We start from the raw sequence: 17,702 nt of genomic DNA on the forward strand, positions 1-17,702 counted from the left end.
CCCACTTGTATAGAGAAGGTATTAAAAGGTCCTGAAACCCCCCAAAAAACTGTGTCAACCTTTTATGAGTCGACCTTGCCCATGTCGGCCTTCCATACCTGTCGACCTAGTTATATGTCAACCTTCAGTCAGTGTCAACCTTCAGTGGTCGACCTACAGACTGGACACCTTCCAACAGTCCCAGCTAACAAACAGATCAGCCGGGACACAGCCCAAATCTTCTAATTAGGATGACCTGCCCACTAACAGCTGACACCATCGGTAGAAGACACAGCGCCCGTCAGTCAATGTTCCAGAACCACATAGACGAGCCGGATGAATACAGGAAACGTTCTTACAGTGTCTTTACTCAATAGACTTACGCATGGCAAATATTGCAGGTCCCGTATTACAGAAATGTGGGTCTAGCTCTACTGATGCCTCCATAATAGAAGACGTTCTTACAAACAATGGGGCAGATGTATTACGCCTGGAGAAGGTCTAAAGAAGTGATAAAGCGGTGATAAATGCAAGGTGATAACGCACCAGCCAATCAGCTCCTGTCAATTGTCATATTGGAGCTGATTGGCTGTTGCATTTTTCAACTTGCACTTATCACTGCTTTATCCAGTCTCCAGACTCAATACGTCTGCCCCAATACTTCAGTAAGAGTATACTTATTGCAGAGCATACAATGTAACAAAAGGATTCTAAAATGTGTACTACAGGGTATATACAGTCAAGTCGCATTATAATGACCACCAGCTAATAGCCAGAGTAACCGCCGTGTGCAGCAGAGACAGCACCTAGACGGGCTGAACTGTCGTTTTAGACACACGTCTGGTTCATATGACGGTGAGCTGCTTCACTGTAGCGTATCGGTCGGCCCTCACGCACCTTCGTAGCCGACGTTCACCTCTCACATCACTGTCACGTGGTGCTCCGCAGTGTCCACATCAGTTATTCACAGTGGTGCCATCTGTCCAGTCACGATACAACTTCACCACAGCAGCACGCGAACAAGTCACACAATGCGCTGTATCAGAGATACCGCCACCCTTGGCCCGAAAGCCGATAATCATCCCTTTCTGCAACTCTGAGTCGCCCCATTTACCCATGACAGCAACGAGTGATATGTGTGCAGACGGCCTATAGCACACCTTATATACCCACCAAGCCAGCGCACGACACGTGACGTACTTCATGGGCTACGCGCCGCCGACGTCATATGTAGGAGGTGGTTGTAATAATGTGACTCGACCGTGTATAACAGCCTGCGTGCTGCAGGCAGCTGCATGATTTCAGGGAACTTAAAAGGGGCAATAATTTAAAACCAACCCCCTTTCACCTTGGAAAACTCTAGGGGGCCATGATTCAAGAAAGTGTAGGGACCACTGTTGTAGCCTATTACAAGTCTTTGTAACCAGGTCTGGAAATTCAGGTGAGTGATACCAAGGGAATGTCAATGTTATTTTTCTGCATCTTATACAGTATATCTGCCCCCCAAAAGGTGAAAACTGGACACGACGACCACAACTGAAAGCCTATCGCCCCTCCGCCTTTGCCGGTATTAGCAGACGGACAGACTTTGGCTTAGTTGCATCGGCCAGAAAACCTGTAGAACCAGTCCCAGGCATACTTGTTCCTAAACACAACATTATTCTAGTATAGCGGACGCCATAGTTACACCGTCACCCATGCCAAAAAACCCGGGGGTATCATCGCTGGGAATTCCGTAGAGCGATGAGAAGGGGAAGAATGACAGGTAATGCTCCTTCATGTACGCCGGTAAGTGCACATTTTGAGGGAAGAAGTTCCCACCCTCCGAACCCTTACTGCTCTTCTCGGCAGAGTGGACCCTCTGATGCTTAACGAGAATCGATCTCTGCGTAAAATACTTCCCACACTCGGAGCACCAGAAGGGCTTCTCCCCCGTGTGAATTCTCTGGTGCTCCACGAGAATGGCTTTCAGAGTGAAACATTTCCCGCACTCCGAACAAGAAAATGGCTTCTCCCCGGTGTGTACTCTCTGGTGGTCCAACAGGTGCGACTTCTGCGTAAAACATTTCCCGCACTCGGAGCAGGCATAGGGCTTCTCGCCGGTGTGGATGATCTGGTGCTCTGCCAGGTGGGACTTCTGTGTGAAGCACTTGGCACATTGAGGGCAGGAAAACGGCTTCTCGCCAGTGTGGATCCGCTGATGTCTAACCAGGTCAGACTTTTTTGTAAAACATTTTCCGCACTCGGAACAGGGGAACGGCTTCTCGCCCCTGTGCGTTTTCTCGTGGCCGACGAGAATCGACTTCCTGGTAAAACATTTCCCGCACTCGGAGCAGGAAAACGGCTTCTCGCCAGTGTGAGTTCTCTGGTGTATGATGAGATTTGCATTCTGGGTAAAACACTTCCCACACTCGTAACATGGAAATATTTTATCTGCTCTGTGGGGTATGCTGTGGGTGACGGTATCTGAGTCATTCGGGAAACACTCCTCCGGATTAGAGTTGTCCGATGATACATCTGCACCGTGAGATACTGGATGTACATTTGGGGGAAAGGGGTTTTCTCCTGGGGAATCCTGCGAGAGTTCGTCCTCCTCTGTTTTACAGTCAGGAGATAAAGGGAGAGGTTCCTCTGAGGCACTCCTACTGCGGTGTCCATCTGATGGGGAGACAGGAAATGTACAGTATGCAGTAACAACCAGCTGGACAAAATTCAAGATATTTGCACTTTGTCATTACAAATATCTAATTTTAACAGCAACTTGATTTTGACAGTAATTATGTAGGCAACTGCAGTATTAGGACACAGCATGGTTCGGAGATATTTACAATACAATCAATGAAAAGTACATGTGAAGGGTAATATTCCTATAGCATGATAAATGGGTACCATCAACTGGTAGAACAGAGGGAGGAGTATGAGTAATGTGTATAGATTAGTGACTGGATCACTATGGTGACATGTGGGGAATAGCCTAGGACAGGAGTATAATAGGGGCTGATGGCTCCTGATGTATGAGATACACCAGAAAGTGTGGCGAGGAGACTGGTCAGATATCTGGGCTGGTAACACACAGTGACATGATGTGAGGGGGAGAGCAGGAGTATAATAGGGGCTGATGGATCCTGATGTATGAGATACACCAGAGAGTGTGGGGAGGAGACTGGTCAGATCTCTGGGCTGGTAACACACAGTGACATGATGTGAGGGGGAGAGCAGGAGTATAATAGGGGCTGATGGCTCCTGACTCACCCACTGGGCAAATACTTTGTCCTCATTAGTCTGTAGTGACAGAGGAGGGTGTAGAATATGTGTCTGCTGTAGTGATAGTATAAGAAGAATATCTATCTGTATTTAGTGCTTATTACTCACCTGTGCTGATAAATGTAGGGCTTTCTGCCTCCTCTTTACACTGCTGATCACACATCTCTTCTTCCTCATTTTCAACTTTAATAACAATGAGGTCTCCAGCCTAAACAACCCACAAAATAAAAAAGTTTAGCAACGTGCAATGTGTACTGTGTAAATAGACTCAAAAGGAAAATTCTCTGCACGTTTCTTGCTCCAGAAACACCAAACCCAGTAACTCATGACCCAGCCTGGGAAACAGAGAGTAGAAAGTTTCTACCTAGTCAGAAAAACATCTGCGGCTGGGCATATAAAAAGATATATATTTTTTATATATTAAGCCATTTACTAAATGACATGCACCATATACACTGAGACACAATCAACAATTTGCAGACAGCCATAAAATCTTAGGCAAAGTCCGTATAGACCGATCTAAATGCTATACCCGCTATAATAAGAATTTACTTACCGATAATTCTATTTCTCATAGTCCGTAGTGGATGCTGGGAACTCCGTAAGGACCATGGGGAATAGCGGCTCCGCAGGAGACTGGGCACAAATAGAAAGCTTTAGTACTACCTGGTGTGCACTGGCTCCTCCCCCTATTACCCTCCTCCAAGCCTCAGTTAGGATACTGTGCCCGGACGAGCGTACACAATAAGGAAGGATTTTGAATCCCGGGTAAGACTCATACCAGCCACACCAATCACACCGTATAACTTGTGATCTGAACCCAGTTAACAGTATGATAAATAGAGGAGCCTCTAGAAAAGATGGCTCACTACAACAATAACCCGATTTAGTTAACAATAACTATGTACAAGTATTGCAGACAATCCGCACTTGGGATGGGCGCCCAGCATCCACTACGGACTATGAGAAATAGAATTATCGGTAAGTAAATTCTTATTTTCTCCGACGTCCTAGTGGATGCTGGGAACTCCGTAAGGACCATGGGGATTATACCAAAGCTCCCAAACGGGCGGGAGAGTGCGGATGACTCTGCAGCACCGAATGAGAGAACTCCAGGTCCTCCTCAGCCAGGGTATCAAATTTGTAGAATTTAGCAAACGTGTTTGCCCCTGACCAAGTAGCTGCTCGGCAAAGTTGTAAAGCAGAGACCCCTCGGGCGGCCGCCCAAGATGAGCCCACTTTCCGTGTGGAATGGGCTTTTACAGATTTTGGCTGTGGCAGGCCTGCCACAGAATGTGCAAGCTGAATTGTATTACAAATCCAACGAGCAATAGTCTGCTTAGAAGCAGGAGCACCCAGCTTGTTGGGTGCATACAGGATAAACAGCGAGTCAGATTTTCTGACTCCAGCCGTCCTGGAAACGTATATTTTCAGGGCCCTGACTACGTCCAGTAACTTGGAGTCCTCCAAGTCCCTAGTAGCCGCAGGTACCACAATAGGCTGGTTCAGGTGAAACGCTGAAACCACCTTAGGGAGAAATTGAGGACGAGTCCTCAATTCTGCCCTGTCCGTATGAAAAATTAGGTAAGGGCTTTTATAGGATAAAGCCGCCAATTCTGACACGCGCCTGGCTGAAGCCAGGGCCAATAGCATTACCACTTTCCATGTGAGATACTTTAAGTCCACAGTGGTGAGTGGTTCAAACCAATGTGATTTTAGGAACCCTAAAATCACATTGAGATCCCAAGGTGCCACTGGAGGCACAAAAGGAGGCTGTATATGCAGCACCCCTTTGACAAACGTCTGAACTTCAGGAACTGAAGCCAGTTCTTTTTGGAAGAAGATCGACAGGGCCGAAATTTGAACCTTAATGGACCCTAATTTTAGGCCCATAGACAGTCCTGTTTGCAGGAAATGCAGGAAACGACCCAGTTGAAATTCCTCTGTAGGGGCCTTCCTGGCCTCGCACCACGCAACATATTTACGCCAAATACGGTGATAATGCTGCACGGTTACATCCTTCCTGGCTTTTATCAGGATAGGGATGACCTCATCCGGAATGCCTTTTTCCTTCAGGATCCGGCGTTCAACCGCCATGCCGACAAACGCAGCCGCGGTAAGTCTTGGAACAGACAGGGTCCCTGCTGGAGCAGGTCCCTTCGTAGAGGTAGAGGCCACGGGTCCTCCGTGAGCATCTCTTGAAGTTCCGGGTACCAAGTCCTTCTTGGCCAATCCGGAACCACGAGTATAGTCCTTACTCCTCTCCTTCTTATGATTCTCAGTACCTTGGGTATGAGAGGCAGAGGAGGGAACACATACACTGACTGGTACACCCACGGTGTTACCAGAGCGTCCACAGCTATTGCCTGAGGGTCCCGTGACCTGGCGCAATACCCGTCTAGTTTTTTGTTGAGGCGTGACGCCATCATGTCCACCTTTGGTTTTTCCCAACGGTTCACAATCATGTGGAAGACTTCTGGGTGAAGTCCCCACTCTCCCGGGTGGAGGTCGTGCCTGCTGAGGAAGTCTGCTTCCCAGTTGTCCACTCCCGGAATGAACACTGCTGACAGTGCTATCACATGATTTTCCGCCCAGCGAAGAATCCTTGCAACTTCTGCCATTGCCCTCCTGCTTCTTGTGCCGCCCTGTCTGTTTACGTGGGCGACTGCCGTGATGTTGTCTGACTGAATCAGCACCGGCTGACCTTGAAGCAGAGGTCGTGCTAGGCTTAGAGCATTGTAGATGGCCCTTAGCTCCAGGATATTTATGTGAAGTGATGTCTCCAGGCTTGACCACAAGCCCTGGAAATTTCTTCCTTGTGTGACTGCTCCCCAGCCTCTCAGGCTGGCATCCGTGGTCACCAGGACCCAGTCCTGAATGCCGAATCTGCGGCCCTCTAGAAGATGAGCCCTCTGCAACCACCACAGAAGAGACACCCTTGTCCTTGGAGACAGGGTTATCCGCTGATGCATCTGAAGATGCGATCCGGACCATTTGTCCAGCAGATCCCACTGGAACGTTCTTGCGTGGAATCTGCCGAATGGAATCGCTTCGTAGGAAGCTACCATCTTTCCCAAGACTCTTGTGCATTGATGCACTGAGACTTGCCCCGGTTTCAGGAGGTTTCTGACCAGTTTGGATAACTCCCTGGCTTTCTCCTCCGGAAGGAATACCTTTTTCTGGACTGTGTCCAGAATCATCCCTAGGAACAGAAGACGTGTTGTCGGAACCAGCTGCGATTTTGGGATATTTAGAATCCAGCCGTGCTGCTGTAGCACTACCTGAGATAGGGCTACTCCGACTTCCAACTGTTCTCTGGATCTTGCTCTTATCAGGAGATCGTCCAAGTAAGGGATAATTAAAACGCCTTTTCTTCGAAGAAGAATCATCATTTCGGCCATTACCTTGGTAAAGACCCGAGGTGCCGTGGATAATCCAAACGGCAGCGTCTGAAACTGATAGTGACAGTTTTGTACTACAAACCTGAGGTACCCTTGATGAGAAGGGTAAATGGGGACATGGAGGTAGGCATCTTTGATGTCCAGAGACACCATATAATCCCCCTCTTCCAGGTTCGCGATCACTGCTCTGAGTGACTCCATCTTGAATTTGAACCTCTGTATGTAAGTGTTCAAAGACTTCAGATTTAAAATTGGTCTCACCGAGCCGTCCGGCTTCGGTACCACAAACAGCGTGGAATAATACCCCTTCCCTTGTTGCAGGAGGGGTACCTTGATTATCACCTGCTGGGAATACAGCTTGTGAACTGCCTCCAATACTGCCTCCCTGTCGGAGGGAGACGTTGGTAAAGCAGACTTCAGGAACCGGCGAGGGGGAGACGTCTCGAACTCCAATTTGTACCCCTGAGATACTACTTGCAGGATCCAGGGGTCCACTTGCGAGTGAGCCCACTGCGCGCTGAAATTCTTGAGACGGGCCCCCACCGTGCCTGAGTCCGCTTGTAAGGCCCCAGCGTCATGCTGAGGACTTGGCAGAAGCGGGGGAGGGCTTTTGTTCCTGGGAAGTGGCTGCCTGTTGCAGTCTTTTTCCCCTTCCTCTGCCCCGGGGCAGAAAAGAGGAACCTTTTGCCCGCTTGCCCTTATGGGGACGAAAGGACTGAGCCGGATAAGACGGCGTCTTCTTATGTTGAGAGGTTACCTTGGGTAAAAATGTGGATTTCCCAGCAGTTGCCGTGGCCACCAGGTCCGATAGACCGACCCCAAATAACTCCTCCCCTTTATAAGGCAATATTTCCATATGCCGTTTAGAGTCCGCATCACCTGACCACTGTCGCGTCCATAATCCTCTTCTGGCAGAAATGGACAGCGCACTCACTCTTGATGCCAGCGTGGAAATATCCCTCTGTGCATCTCGCATATATAGAAATGCATCTTTTAAATGCTCTATAGTCAACAATATACTGTCCCTATCCAGGGTATCAATATTTTCAGTCAGGGAATCCGACCAAGCCACCCCAGCACTGCACATCCAGGCTGAGGCGATTGCTGGTCGCAGTATAACACCAGTATGTGTGTATATACTTTTAAGGATATTCTCCAGTTTTCTGTCACCTGGTTCCTTGAGGGCGGCCGTATCAGGAGACGGTAACGCCACTTGTTTTGATAAGCGTGTGAGCGCTTTATCCACTCTAGGGTGTGTTTCCCAACGCGCCCTAACCTCTGGCGGGAAAGGGTATAATGCCAATAACTTTTTTGAAATTATCAGTTTTTTATCGGGGGAAACCCACGCTTCATCACACACCTCATTTAATTCGTCTGATTCAGGAAAAACTACAGGTAGTTTTTTCACACCCCACATAATACCCTTTTTAGTGGTACTTGCAGTATCAGAGATGTTTAACACCTCTCTCATTGCCATGATCATGTAACGTGTGGCCCTACTGGAAGTCACGTTTGTCTCCTCACCGTCGACACTGGAGTCAGTATCCGTGTCGACGTCAGTATCCACCACCTGAGGTAACGGCCTTTTTAGAGACCCTGATGGTTTTTGAGACGCCTGGACAGGGACCAGCTGATTAATCGGCTGTCTCATGTCATCAACCGTCTTTTGTAAGGAGCTGACACTGTCACGTAAATCCTTCCATAAAGCCATCCACTCAGGTGTCGACTCCTTAGGGGGTGACATCTCTATTATAGGCAATTGCCCCGCCTCCACATCATTTTCCTCCTCATACATGTCGACACAAACGTACCGACACACAGCACACGCACAGGGAATGCTCTGATAGAGGACAGGACCCCACTAGCCCTTTGGGGAGACAGAGGGAGAGTATGCCAGCACACACCAGAGCGCTATATATAGATATAGGGACAACCTTATATAAGTGTTTCTCCCTTATAGCTGCTGTATTGTTAATCACCCGCCAATTAGTGCCCCCTTCTCTTTTTTACCCTGTTTCTGTAGTGCAGGACTGCAGGGGAGAGTCAGGGAGACGTCCTTCCAGCGGAGCTGTGAGGGAAAATGGCGCCTGTGTGCTGAGGAGATAGGCTCCGCCCCCTTCTCGGCGGCCTTTCTCCCGCTTTTTTGTGAAAATCTGGCAGGGGTTAAAATTCATCCATATAGCCCAGGAGCTATATGTGATGTATTTTTAGCCAGCCAAGGTGTTTCTATTGCTGCTCAGGGCGCCCCCCCCTAGCGCCCTGCACCCTCAGTGACCGGAGTGTGAAGTGTGCTGAGAAGCAATGGCGCACAGCTGCAGTGCTGTGCGCTACCTTGTGGAAGACAGGATGTCTTCTGCCGCCGATTTGCCGGACTCTTCTTGCTTCTGGCTCTGTAAGGGGGCCGGCGGCGCGGCTCCGGGACCGAGCTCCAAAGCTGGGCCTGTGAGCTGTCCCTCTGGAGCTAATGGTGTCCAGTAGCCAAGAAGCCCAATCCACTCTGCACGCAGGTGAGTTCGCTTCTTCTCCCCTTAGTCCCTCGATGCAGTGAGCCTGTTGCCAGCAGGTCTCACTGAAAATAAAAAACCTAAACTAAAACTTTCACTAAGAAGCTCAGGAGAGCCCCTAGTGTGCACCCTTCTCGTTCGGGCACAAAAATCTAACTGAGGCTTGGAGGAGGGTCATAGGGGGAGGAGCCAGTGCACACCAGGTAGTACTAAAGCTTTCTATTTGTGCCCAGTCTCCTGCGGAGCCGCTATTCCCCATGGTCCTTACGGAGTTCCCAGCATCCACTAGGACGTCAGAGAAATTATAATTCTCCTCCAACATCATCCATTCTAGTTCACCCATTTTATGTGACTCTTAGTCTGTTACTATACATTCCACATTATTACTGACATTTCTGTGTTGCCTTTCCGTCACCTCCCCCATATTCTATCACATTTCCTTTGATTAAGCCCTGTTTTCTGTCCGTATTATACTGCTTGTAACTTCACCATCACCCCAAATTCCTAGTATAAATCACCGCCAAGCATCTAATTATCTTCTGCACCCTCCTAATAGAGATTAAGCTAATCCCTACTACAATGCCTGTAGCCAAAGGGGAAATTATCCCAGTTCCCAAAATCATCCTCCTTGCTACGCCAATTTCTCAGCCACTTATCACCAAACCTAAACCCCTACTGTCTTTCAGGCGTAGCCCTGACACCGGGATTATTGCAGAAAATACCACATTGGAGGTCTGTGCTTTAAATTTACAGCCTCATAGCTTGAAATATATTTTTTAAGATGGTCCATCTACCTTTAACTTTTCCATTAGTATTGATATGTACCTTAACATGTCATGACTACTAGGTCCTCCCCACATCCATCTATTGACCCAATCCGCACTAGCCTGATCTCAAGCTCCATCCTCCATGCGCTGAGCCCAAGCCCCATCCACTCTACGCTGAGCCCAAGCCCCATCCACTCTACGCTGAGCCCAAGCCCCATCCACTCCACGCTGAGCCCCATCCACTCCACGCTGAGCCCAAGCCCCATCCACTCCACGCTGAGCCCAAGCCCCATCCTCTCCGCGCTGAGCCCAAGCCCCATCCTCTCCGCGCTGAGCCCAAGCCCCATCCACTCTACTCTGAGCCCAAGCCCCATCCACTCTACTCTGAGCCCAAGCCCCATCCACTCTACTCTGAGCCCAAGCCCCATCCACTCTACTCTGAGCCCAAGCCACATCCACTCTGCACTGAGCCTAAGCCCCATCCTCTCCGCGCTGAGCCCAAGCCCCATCCTCTCCGTGCTGAGCCCATGCCCCATCCACTCTACGCTGAGCCCAAGCCCCATCCACTCTACGCTGAGCCCAAGCCCCATCCTCTCTGCGCTGAGCCCAAGCCCCATCCTCTCTGCGCTGAGCCCAATACAGGCAGTACATTTTTTGGCATTCACATGATAATTATCACAATTTATAGCAATTGTTTATATCTCAATGGTCTCAGTTGTGTTTGTGCCTCCTCACTTACCTTCCTAACATCTATTACTTTCCAATTTCTCCTTCTTGGGGATTGGTTTTTGTGTCTTATTTGTCTTTTGCTTGGTTATACTTATACTTTGTTTTGTTAATTAGGTAACTAACCCATAGTAAAGGCAGCCATGGAGGACTGAAGAAGAAAAAGTGGTACTTAACAGAGTTGTGTGTGGGGAGACCCTCAATTCCACCCACCTTATAATCTGTATTTTCCTCTCTATCATCCTGGGAATAAAGAGGACGGGGACATCTCTCTGGGGTATTCCTGTTACTGGCCCCATCTGTAGGAGACACACAGTGACTGAGTACATTGTATATATGTGATTATCAGGTGATGTGTAGCTAGGTGGCCCCATAGCTCTCTCCATTACACTACATGACAGTCTCCTCTTACCCAGTGATGTGAGGGGCCAGAGATTCTCCATCATCATCTCCTTATACAGACCCTTGTGTTCATCTAAATAATCCCACTCCTGCATTTAAAAAGAACAAAGAAAGACCACAATAGTCATCACCCAGTCACATCCCCTGGTGTTACTGTATAACGCCCCATTCCCAGCAGTCACCTCTCCAGTCATCACCCAGACACATCCCCTGGTGTTACTGTATAATGCCCCATTCCCAGCAGTCACCTCTCCAGTCATCACCCAGACACATCCCCTGGTGTTACTGTATGACGCCCCATTCCCAGCAGTCACCTCTCCAGTCATCACCCAGATACATCCCCTGGTGTTACTGTATAATGCCCCATTCCCAGCAGTCACCTCTCCAGTCAGCAGCTGAATGATCTTGCTGGTGACTTTCAGGATCTTCTGGTCATTGTGTCTCTCATGTTTCTGTGAGTGAGGTGGAGGCACCGGGATGGGGCTCTGGGTCCTGTTCAGTCTTCCAGGCAAACGGGAACAGCTTCTGGATTTTATGCTCTCAGACCTCTTCACAACAATGTAATCCTACATATTACAGACACTAATAATTAAAAAGTTGCAGTAAGAAAGATTTCATCTCCATTTTGCCGACAGGTCTAAGAGTGACATCACTGTGACACTCCCAGGCTCCCTCACCTCCCCAGTCAGGTCCCTGTGTTAGTAATGGAGATCAGAATGATGTCACTGTGACACTCCCAGTCTCCCTCACCTCCCCAATCAGGTCCCTGTGTTAGTAATAGAGATTAAAGTGATGTCACTGTGACGCTCCCAGACTCCCTCATCTCCCCAGTCAGGTCTCTGTGTTAGTAATGTAGATCAGAATGATGTCACTGTGACACTCCCAGGCTCCCTCACCTCCCCAATCAGGTCCCTGTGTTAATAATAGAGATTAAAGTGATGTCACTGTGACGCTCCCAGACTCCCTCACCTCCCCAGTCAGGTCCCTGTGTTAGTAATAGAGATAAGAGTGATGTCACTGTGACACTCCCAGACCCCCTCACCTCCCCAGTCAGCAGGTAGATGATCTCCAGGGTGAGATTTAATATCCTCTCAGTAACCTCGTCCCTGTCTGTGTCCATGGTCACTTTATATGTTGGAGAGTGTACTCTGGATCTTGTGGAGGAGAATGATCATGAGGAGACGTCAGCTGAGGCGATACTGTAAAATTAATGAAATAAGATTGTATACTAATACATAAGTGTAGCGACGACAGAATGCAAATATTGAATAGAATAAAATGTAAATATTTCAATCAAATTGTATCCATTCTATGAAGGGGTCTGCTACACAGGACATTTTAGGCACTAGGACTGTACTTTTTGACCTCATGTGTGTGCTATCCTTCCCCTATCCACCAGAGTTCATAATTATGTGGGCCTAAGGGATCCATAATTTAAACAAAAATTGGGGTCCTACTTCACTTTTTCTGGGTTCCATCTTAATTTATCTCTCCACATGCCCCTTATAGGCCATCAGACCACTGCAGATGTCCCTTATAGGCCATCAGACCACAGCAGCTACCCCTTATAGGCCATCAGACCACAGCAGATGCCCCTTATAGGCCATCAGATCACTGCAGATGCCCCTTATAGGCCATCAGACCACTGCAGCTGCCCCTTATATGTGCCATCAGACCACTGCAGCTGCCCCTTATATGTGCCATCAGACCACTGCAGCTGCCCCTTATATGTGCCATCAGACCACTGCAGCTGCCCCTTATATGTGCCATCAGACCACTGCAGCTGCCCCTTATATGTGCCATCAGACCACTGCAGCTGCCCCTTATATGTGCCATCAGACCACTGCAGCTGCCCCTTATATGTGCCATCAGACCACTGCAGCTGCCCCTTATATGTGCCATCAGACCACTGCAGCTGCCCCTTATATGTGCCATCAGACCACGGCAGCTGCCCCTTATATGTGCCATCAGACCACTGCAGCTGCCCCTTATATGTGCCATCAGACCACTGCAGCTGCCCCTTATATGTGCCATCAGACCACTGCAGCTGCCCCTTATATGTGCCATCAGACCACTGCAGCTGCCCCTTATATGTGCCATCAGACCACTGCAGCTGCCCCTTATATGTGCCATCAGACCACTGCAGCTGCCCCTTATATGTGCCATCAGACCACTGCAGCTGCCCCTTATATGTGCCATCAGACCACTGCAGCTGCCCCTTATAGGCCATCAGACCACTGCAGATGCCCCTTATAGGCCATCAGACCACTGCAGATGCCCCTTATAGGCCATCAGACCACTGCAGATGCCCCTTATAGGCCATCAGACCACTGCAGCTGCCCCTTATAGGCCATCAGGCCACTGCAGATACCCCTTATAGGCCATCAGACCACTGCAGATGCCCCTTATAGGCCATCAGACCACTGTAGATGCCCCTTATAGGCCATCAGACCACTGCAGATGCCCCTTATAGGCCATCAGACCACTGCAGATGCCCCTTATAGGCCATCAGACCACTGGCCCATCACAATTCCCCCTCAACCCCAATACTGGAGGCCATGAAGAAAGGAGGGACAGGACACTTTCCTCCTCCATCCCTCTTGGCTGGAATGCTTATGTCCACTACACCTCTCTCGCCTGTACTAGTGACGTGTCCCCTCACACTAATGATCATTTGCGCTCACAATAGTATTGTCCGCTATCTCTACTCCTATAGTAATGGCGATGCCCCCTCCTCAAGACAATATAATGCTGACACAGTGACTGTACTTGGTCTTTGTATGGTTTGTATGGTTTCCAGCACGTATTCTATAACAGTGGCATGAAAGGGTTAATGCTTATATGAAATAGGTCTGTCATTTTGCAGTTGCAGAGCCTGACAGAGAGCAGCGAATACCTAACTCAGATGTTCTTGATCAATGGGTCAGGTCCAAATAAAGGTCACTGTATTGTACAGGGTCACGGACTACTGTAACATTTCAGTGCACTGCCAACAAATAATTCCTAATGTATGAACCATATATTGCACACCTATACTATTTTGCAACCATGAGCAAAACATCTAGGCCTTTTTTTAATGTTTTGATTAAAACATCTAGGCCTAGATAATTTGGGTCATCCACCACTACACCCCGATGTTTCCCTGTGGAACCCCTATGTACCCTGCTGCAGAAACACCACTATATATTATCCCGTGCTAGCGCTCAGAATGTGGCGTCACAAACACAATTTGTATTTCGGCTTAAAAACCTTAAAGAACAAGTAAAGAAACAAGTAAAGCCAGGCTCTCGCATATTTCTCCATTGCTGGGGTCAGTGATGTCACAGGAGCTTAAATGGCTGCAGTCTCAGCCTTAATCCAGTCGAGCCGGGAAGCAATAGCACTGATGTGTATTAAGAGGTTAGCTGCCGAAATTGGCGAGCGAAAACTCCCTCCGCCGTCGTTCCCGGCTAGCACCAGACTTTTGACTCCTGTCTGACCCCAATGCGCATGCACAATAAAGTCCCGAGCTATAAATTACACATAGCGCCATCCTCAGGTGGCGCTATGTGCTGGAGAAATCGGATTATTCCGTAGTCAGTCTCTACATTTTAGAGAAGCGGTAAAGGTCGATACATGGCTGGGTCGATAGGTATGGAAGGCCGACATGGTCATTAGGTCAACATGGGCAGGGTCGACGCAGTTCTTTGGGGGTGGTTTTGGGCATTTCAGTACCTTTTCATACCGCCTCTATCCAAGTGGGCATAGAGTTCCTTATAAACCTTGTGGCGAGCGGACGCGGTTCAACTGTCGGTGGTCCCAGATGGAAATTTGGGTCAAGAAACCCCCCCACCCCCCCCCCACAAAAAAAAAAAAACGTGTCGACCTTACCCATGTTGATCTTCCACTACCTGTCGACCTAGTCATGTGTCAACCTAGTGACTGTTGACCCAATGATTCACACCCGATTGACACATGTATCCCTTAGACCAGAGGTTCTCAAACGCGGTCCTCAAGGCACCCCAACGGTCCAGGTTTTAGGAATATCCATGGCTCAGCACAGATGGTTAAATCAAATTGACTAAGGTGCTAATAAGTCACCTGTGGCCAAGCATAGATAAACCTAAAACCTGGACCGTTGGGGGTGCCTTGAGGACCGCGTTTTGGGAACCTCTGCGTTTGACCTCTAGAATTATAGTCGTCTCTAAAGGCATTGCAATGGATGTGGGAGGAACCCCGGCTTTCTGCAATGGAGTGGTGAGATAATCATTTAGCAGTGAAGTGCCAGGGTAACACTGAACAGCGGACTTTAGCTTCAGGTTTCCGATCTGAAAATGTCAGTTTTGGGTGTGTAGTGGTACAGCAGATTAACAACCTCTGACCCACTCCAATAAATGTCACCGCGTGACAGTAACACGATTAGTTATACAAGTTAGTTACACATGTCAGACGTGTTTTCACGTAAGTGGCCACAATTTCCAGGGACACTTGCTGTATACCGAATGTGGCTACAATGTCATTATTAGGGGGACATTTACTAAGCAGTGATAAGAGCGGAGAAGTGAGCCAGTGGAGATATTTCCCCATCAACCAATCAGCAGCTCTGTATCATTTTATAGTATACAAATGATAGATGTTACTTCAGTGCTGATTGGTTCCCATGGGCACTTCTCCACTGGCTCACTTCTCCACTCTTATCACTGCTTAGTAAATGTACCCCTAAGTGCTAGGAAATGATATAGCTGTCATAAATAAGGCACAATAGCGAGAAAATCCCCGTCACAATCTAGAGGAATTATAAACTTTGTCTTTCACTAAAAAAATAAAAATAAATTGAGGGTTCAAGGGAAACTGGGGGTGGGGGGGGATAGGGTTAGGCTGCGGCGATCACAATACTGACAGCGGTGAAATACCGCAACCGGAATACCGGCGACACAGGTTATTCTCCCTCTGTGGGTGTACACGACACCCATAGATGGAGAATATAACCTGTGGCGAGCGCAAGAAGCGGACTGGATGCCGCAATCGGGATCATGACAGCCGGCATCCCGTCCGCCAGGAAATCATATGTATACTTACCTCTCCCCTGCCGGGATGCCACCGCCAATCACACATATCAAACTCCTACAGTGGTTAGATATAGTCTGTTAGACAGCCTGTATCTAACCATGACACAGTGCACAAGGCAGTCTCACTGCATGCATTACCATAGGCATGCATTTGTGTGCAGCAACATCTGCAAAACATGCATCATGCTATGTCAGTGTCACTGAGCTGCTTGCATTATCTCTCCCTCTCCAGCAAAACATTAATATTATTATCATGAGAGTTTCATTACCTCTCCCAGGAAAGAGCTCAGGCCCTGTAACAGGAGACAGGTCTGGAACATACAGCAATACCCCTCTCTAATTACCCGGGGATAGATGGGAGCTGTAGGAGAGGAGCTGTGTTCCATCCATTCTTGTCCCACTCCCTTCCCTCCTGCTCTGAACCACAATAAAATGGCCGCCGACCCCCCTGCACTAAAGACAGCTGTACTAAATACAGTTATCCTCTCTAGTGTTTGTATGCAGGCGTCTTGTCCGGTTAAGGTGACGTCAGTGATTTGGTTTTTGGTTATCCCATTGCCACCAATCAGCACTAAGGGCGGAGCTTGACGCTCTCAGTGTCTGTTCAGAAAGCAGAGGGTTAACGGCCATGTTGGGCGTGGGCAAGGAGTCACCCGCGGCCATGTTAGATATGGGCAGGTTTCCAGTAGCTGCAAGGAGTAATTTTGTATATGATAGTATATATAAATACAGCATGCCCAATTAGCAGTAATGCTGAAGTAATAAAAACAAATCTCATTTTAAGCTACAAATGGTAGCTCACATAAATGATCCCCTTCTATCAGAAATTTTGATGGTCTTCTTTTGGGACAGAGGTGAGGCAAAAACACCCCTTTAATGCCTCGCCATACGGCTGCTGCTATGAATGACACTGAGCTGGACAGTCCCCTCGAAAAAGGACATTTGTGAGGTTTAGGGGTTTATTCATAGAGCAGTAAAAAGTGTGGAGAAGTGAGCCAGTGGAGAAGTTGCCCGCGGCAACCAATCAGCATTGACGTAACATTTATAATTTGCATACTATACAATTGTACGGAGCCGCTGATTGGTTGCCATGGGCAACTTATTCACAGGCTTACTTCTCCACTCTTTTCACTGCTTCATGAATAGACCCCTTAATTTCCTGCTGCATAAAGGGGTCTATTTACTAAGCCTTTGAGAGAGGTAAAGTGGACAGAGATAAAGTGCCAGCCAATCAGCTCATAACTGTCATTTTTCAAACCCAGTCTGTAACATGACAGTTAGGAGCTGATTGGCTGGTACTTTATCTCTGTCCACTTTATCTTCCTCCAAGGCTTAGTAAATAGACCCCCAAACCCCTTGCTGGTGGTGATGGTAACTTGTCACCAATGTTATCCTCCACCGTATATCCTATGAATCTGTGATGAATGCAAAATGCTGTATTCTTGTCCTGATAAAATCACGCTATATTTAAACTCCCCCATCCCCATCCACCCCATTCCTGGCCCAGAGATTCCTGGTGGATGGTCTTTATCCGGGGACAAGCCACCAGACCCAAGGGACTGGAGGCTAAGTTTAGTACAAAACCAGTGTGGACTTCCTTGGTGATGCATA

General features: G+C 48.3%; 1 protein-coding gene across 4 annotated transcripts; it reads right to left on the bottom strand.

Moving 5' to 3' along the window:
- Positions 1–335: 335 nt before the first annotated feature.
- LOC134983142 (gastrula zinc finger protein XlCGF26.1-like) lies at positions 336–16,727 on the bottom strand. Of its 4 annotated transcripts, none has more exons than XM_063948875.1 (7): positions 16,436–16,725; positions 12,086–12,242; positions 11,424–11,609; positions 11,054–11,132; positions 10,855–10,940; positions 3,352–3,451; positions 336–2,637 (listed from the first exon to the last, which is right to left on the bottom strand). In XM_063948875.1, exons 2-7 carry the CDS (start codon positions 12,161–12,163, stop codon positions 1,637–1,639), a joined length of 1,530 nt encoding a protein of 509 aa, XP_063804945.1. In that variant the 5' UTR covers positions 12,164–12,242; positions 16,436–16,725; the 3' UTR covers positions 336–1,636. The 4 variants fall into 4 exon arrangements, with proteins under 4 accessions (XP_063804945.1, XP_063804944.1, XP_063804947.1 ...); XM_063948874.1 differs by having other exon boundaries at positions 16,361–16,725; XM_063948877.1 differs by lacking the exon at positions 11,424–11,609 and having other exon boundaries at positions 16,361–16,727.
- Positions 16,728–17,702: the final 975 nt, after the last annotated feature.

This window comes from Pseudophryne corroboree (genome assembly GCF_028390025.1).
Source record: "Pseudophryne corroboree isolate aPseCor3 chromosome 3 unlocalized genomic scaffold, aPseCor3.hap2 SUPER_3_unloc_1, whole genome shotgun sequence".
NCBI classification, from domain to species: domain Eukaryota; kingdom Metazoa; phylum Chordata; class Amphibia; order Anura; family Myobatrachidae; genus Pseudophryne; species Pseudophryne corroboree.

Bases quoted from the DNA above. Each gene is read 5' to 3' on its own strand.
- LOC134983142 (XM_063948875.1), bottom strand. From the start codon at position 12,163: ATGGACACAGACAGGGACGAGGTTACTGAGAGGATATTAAATCTCACC. The intron at 11,610-12,085 runs GTGAGGGGGTCT...TGTAATATGTAG, and splicing joins TCTACCTGCTGACTGGGGAG to GATTACATTGTTGTGAAGAG. The intron at 2,638-3,351 runs GTGAGTAATAAG...TCTCCCCATCAG, and splicing joins CCCTACATTTATCAGCACAG to ATGGACACCGCAGTAGGAGT.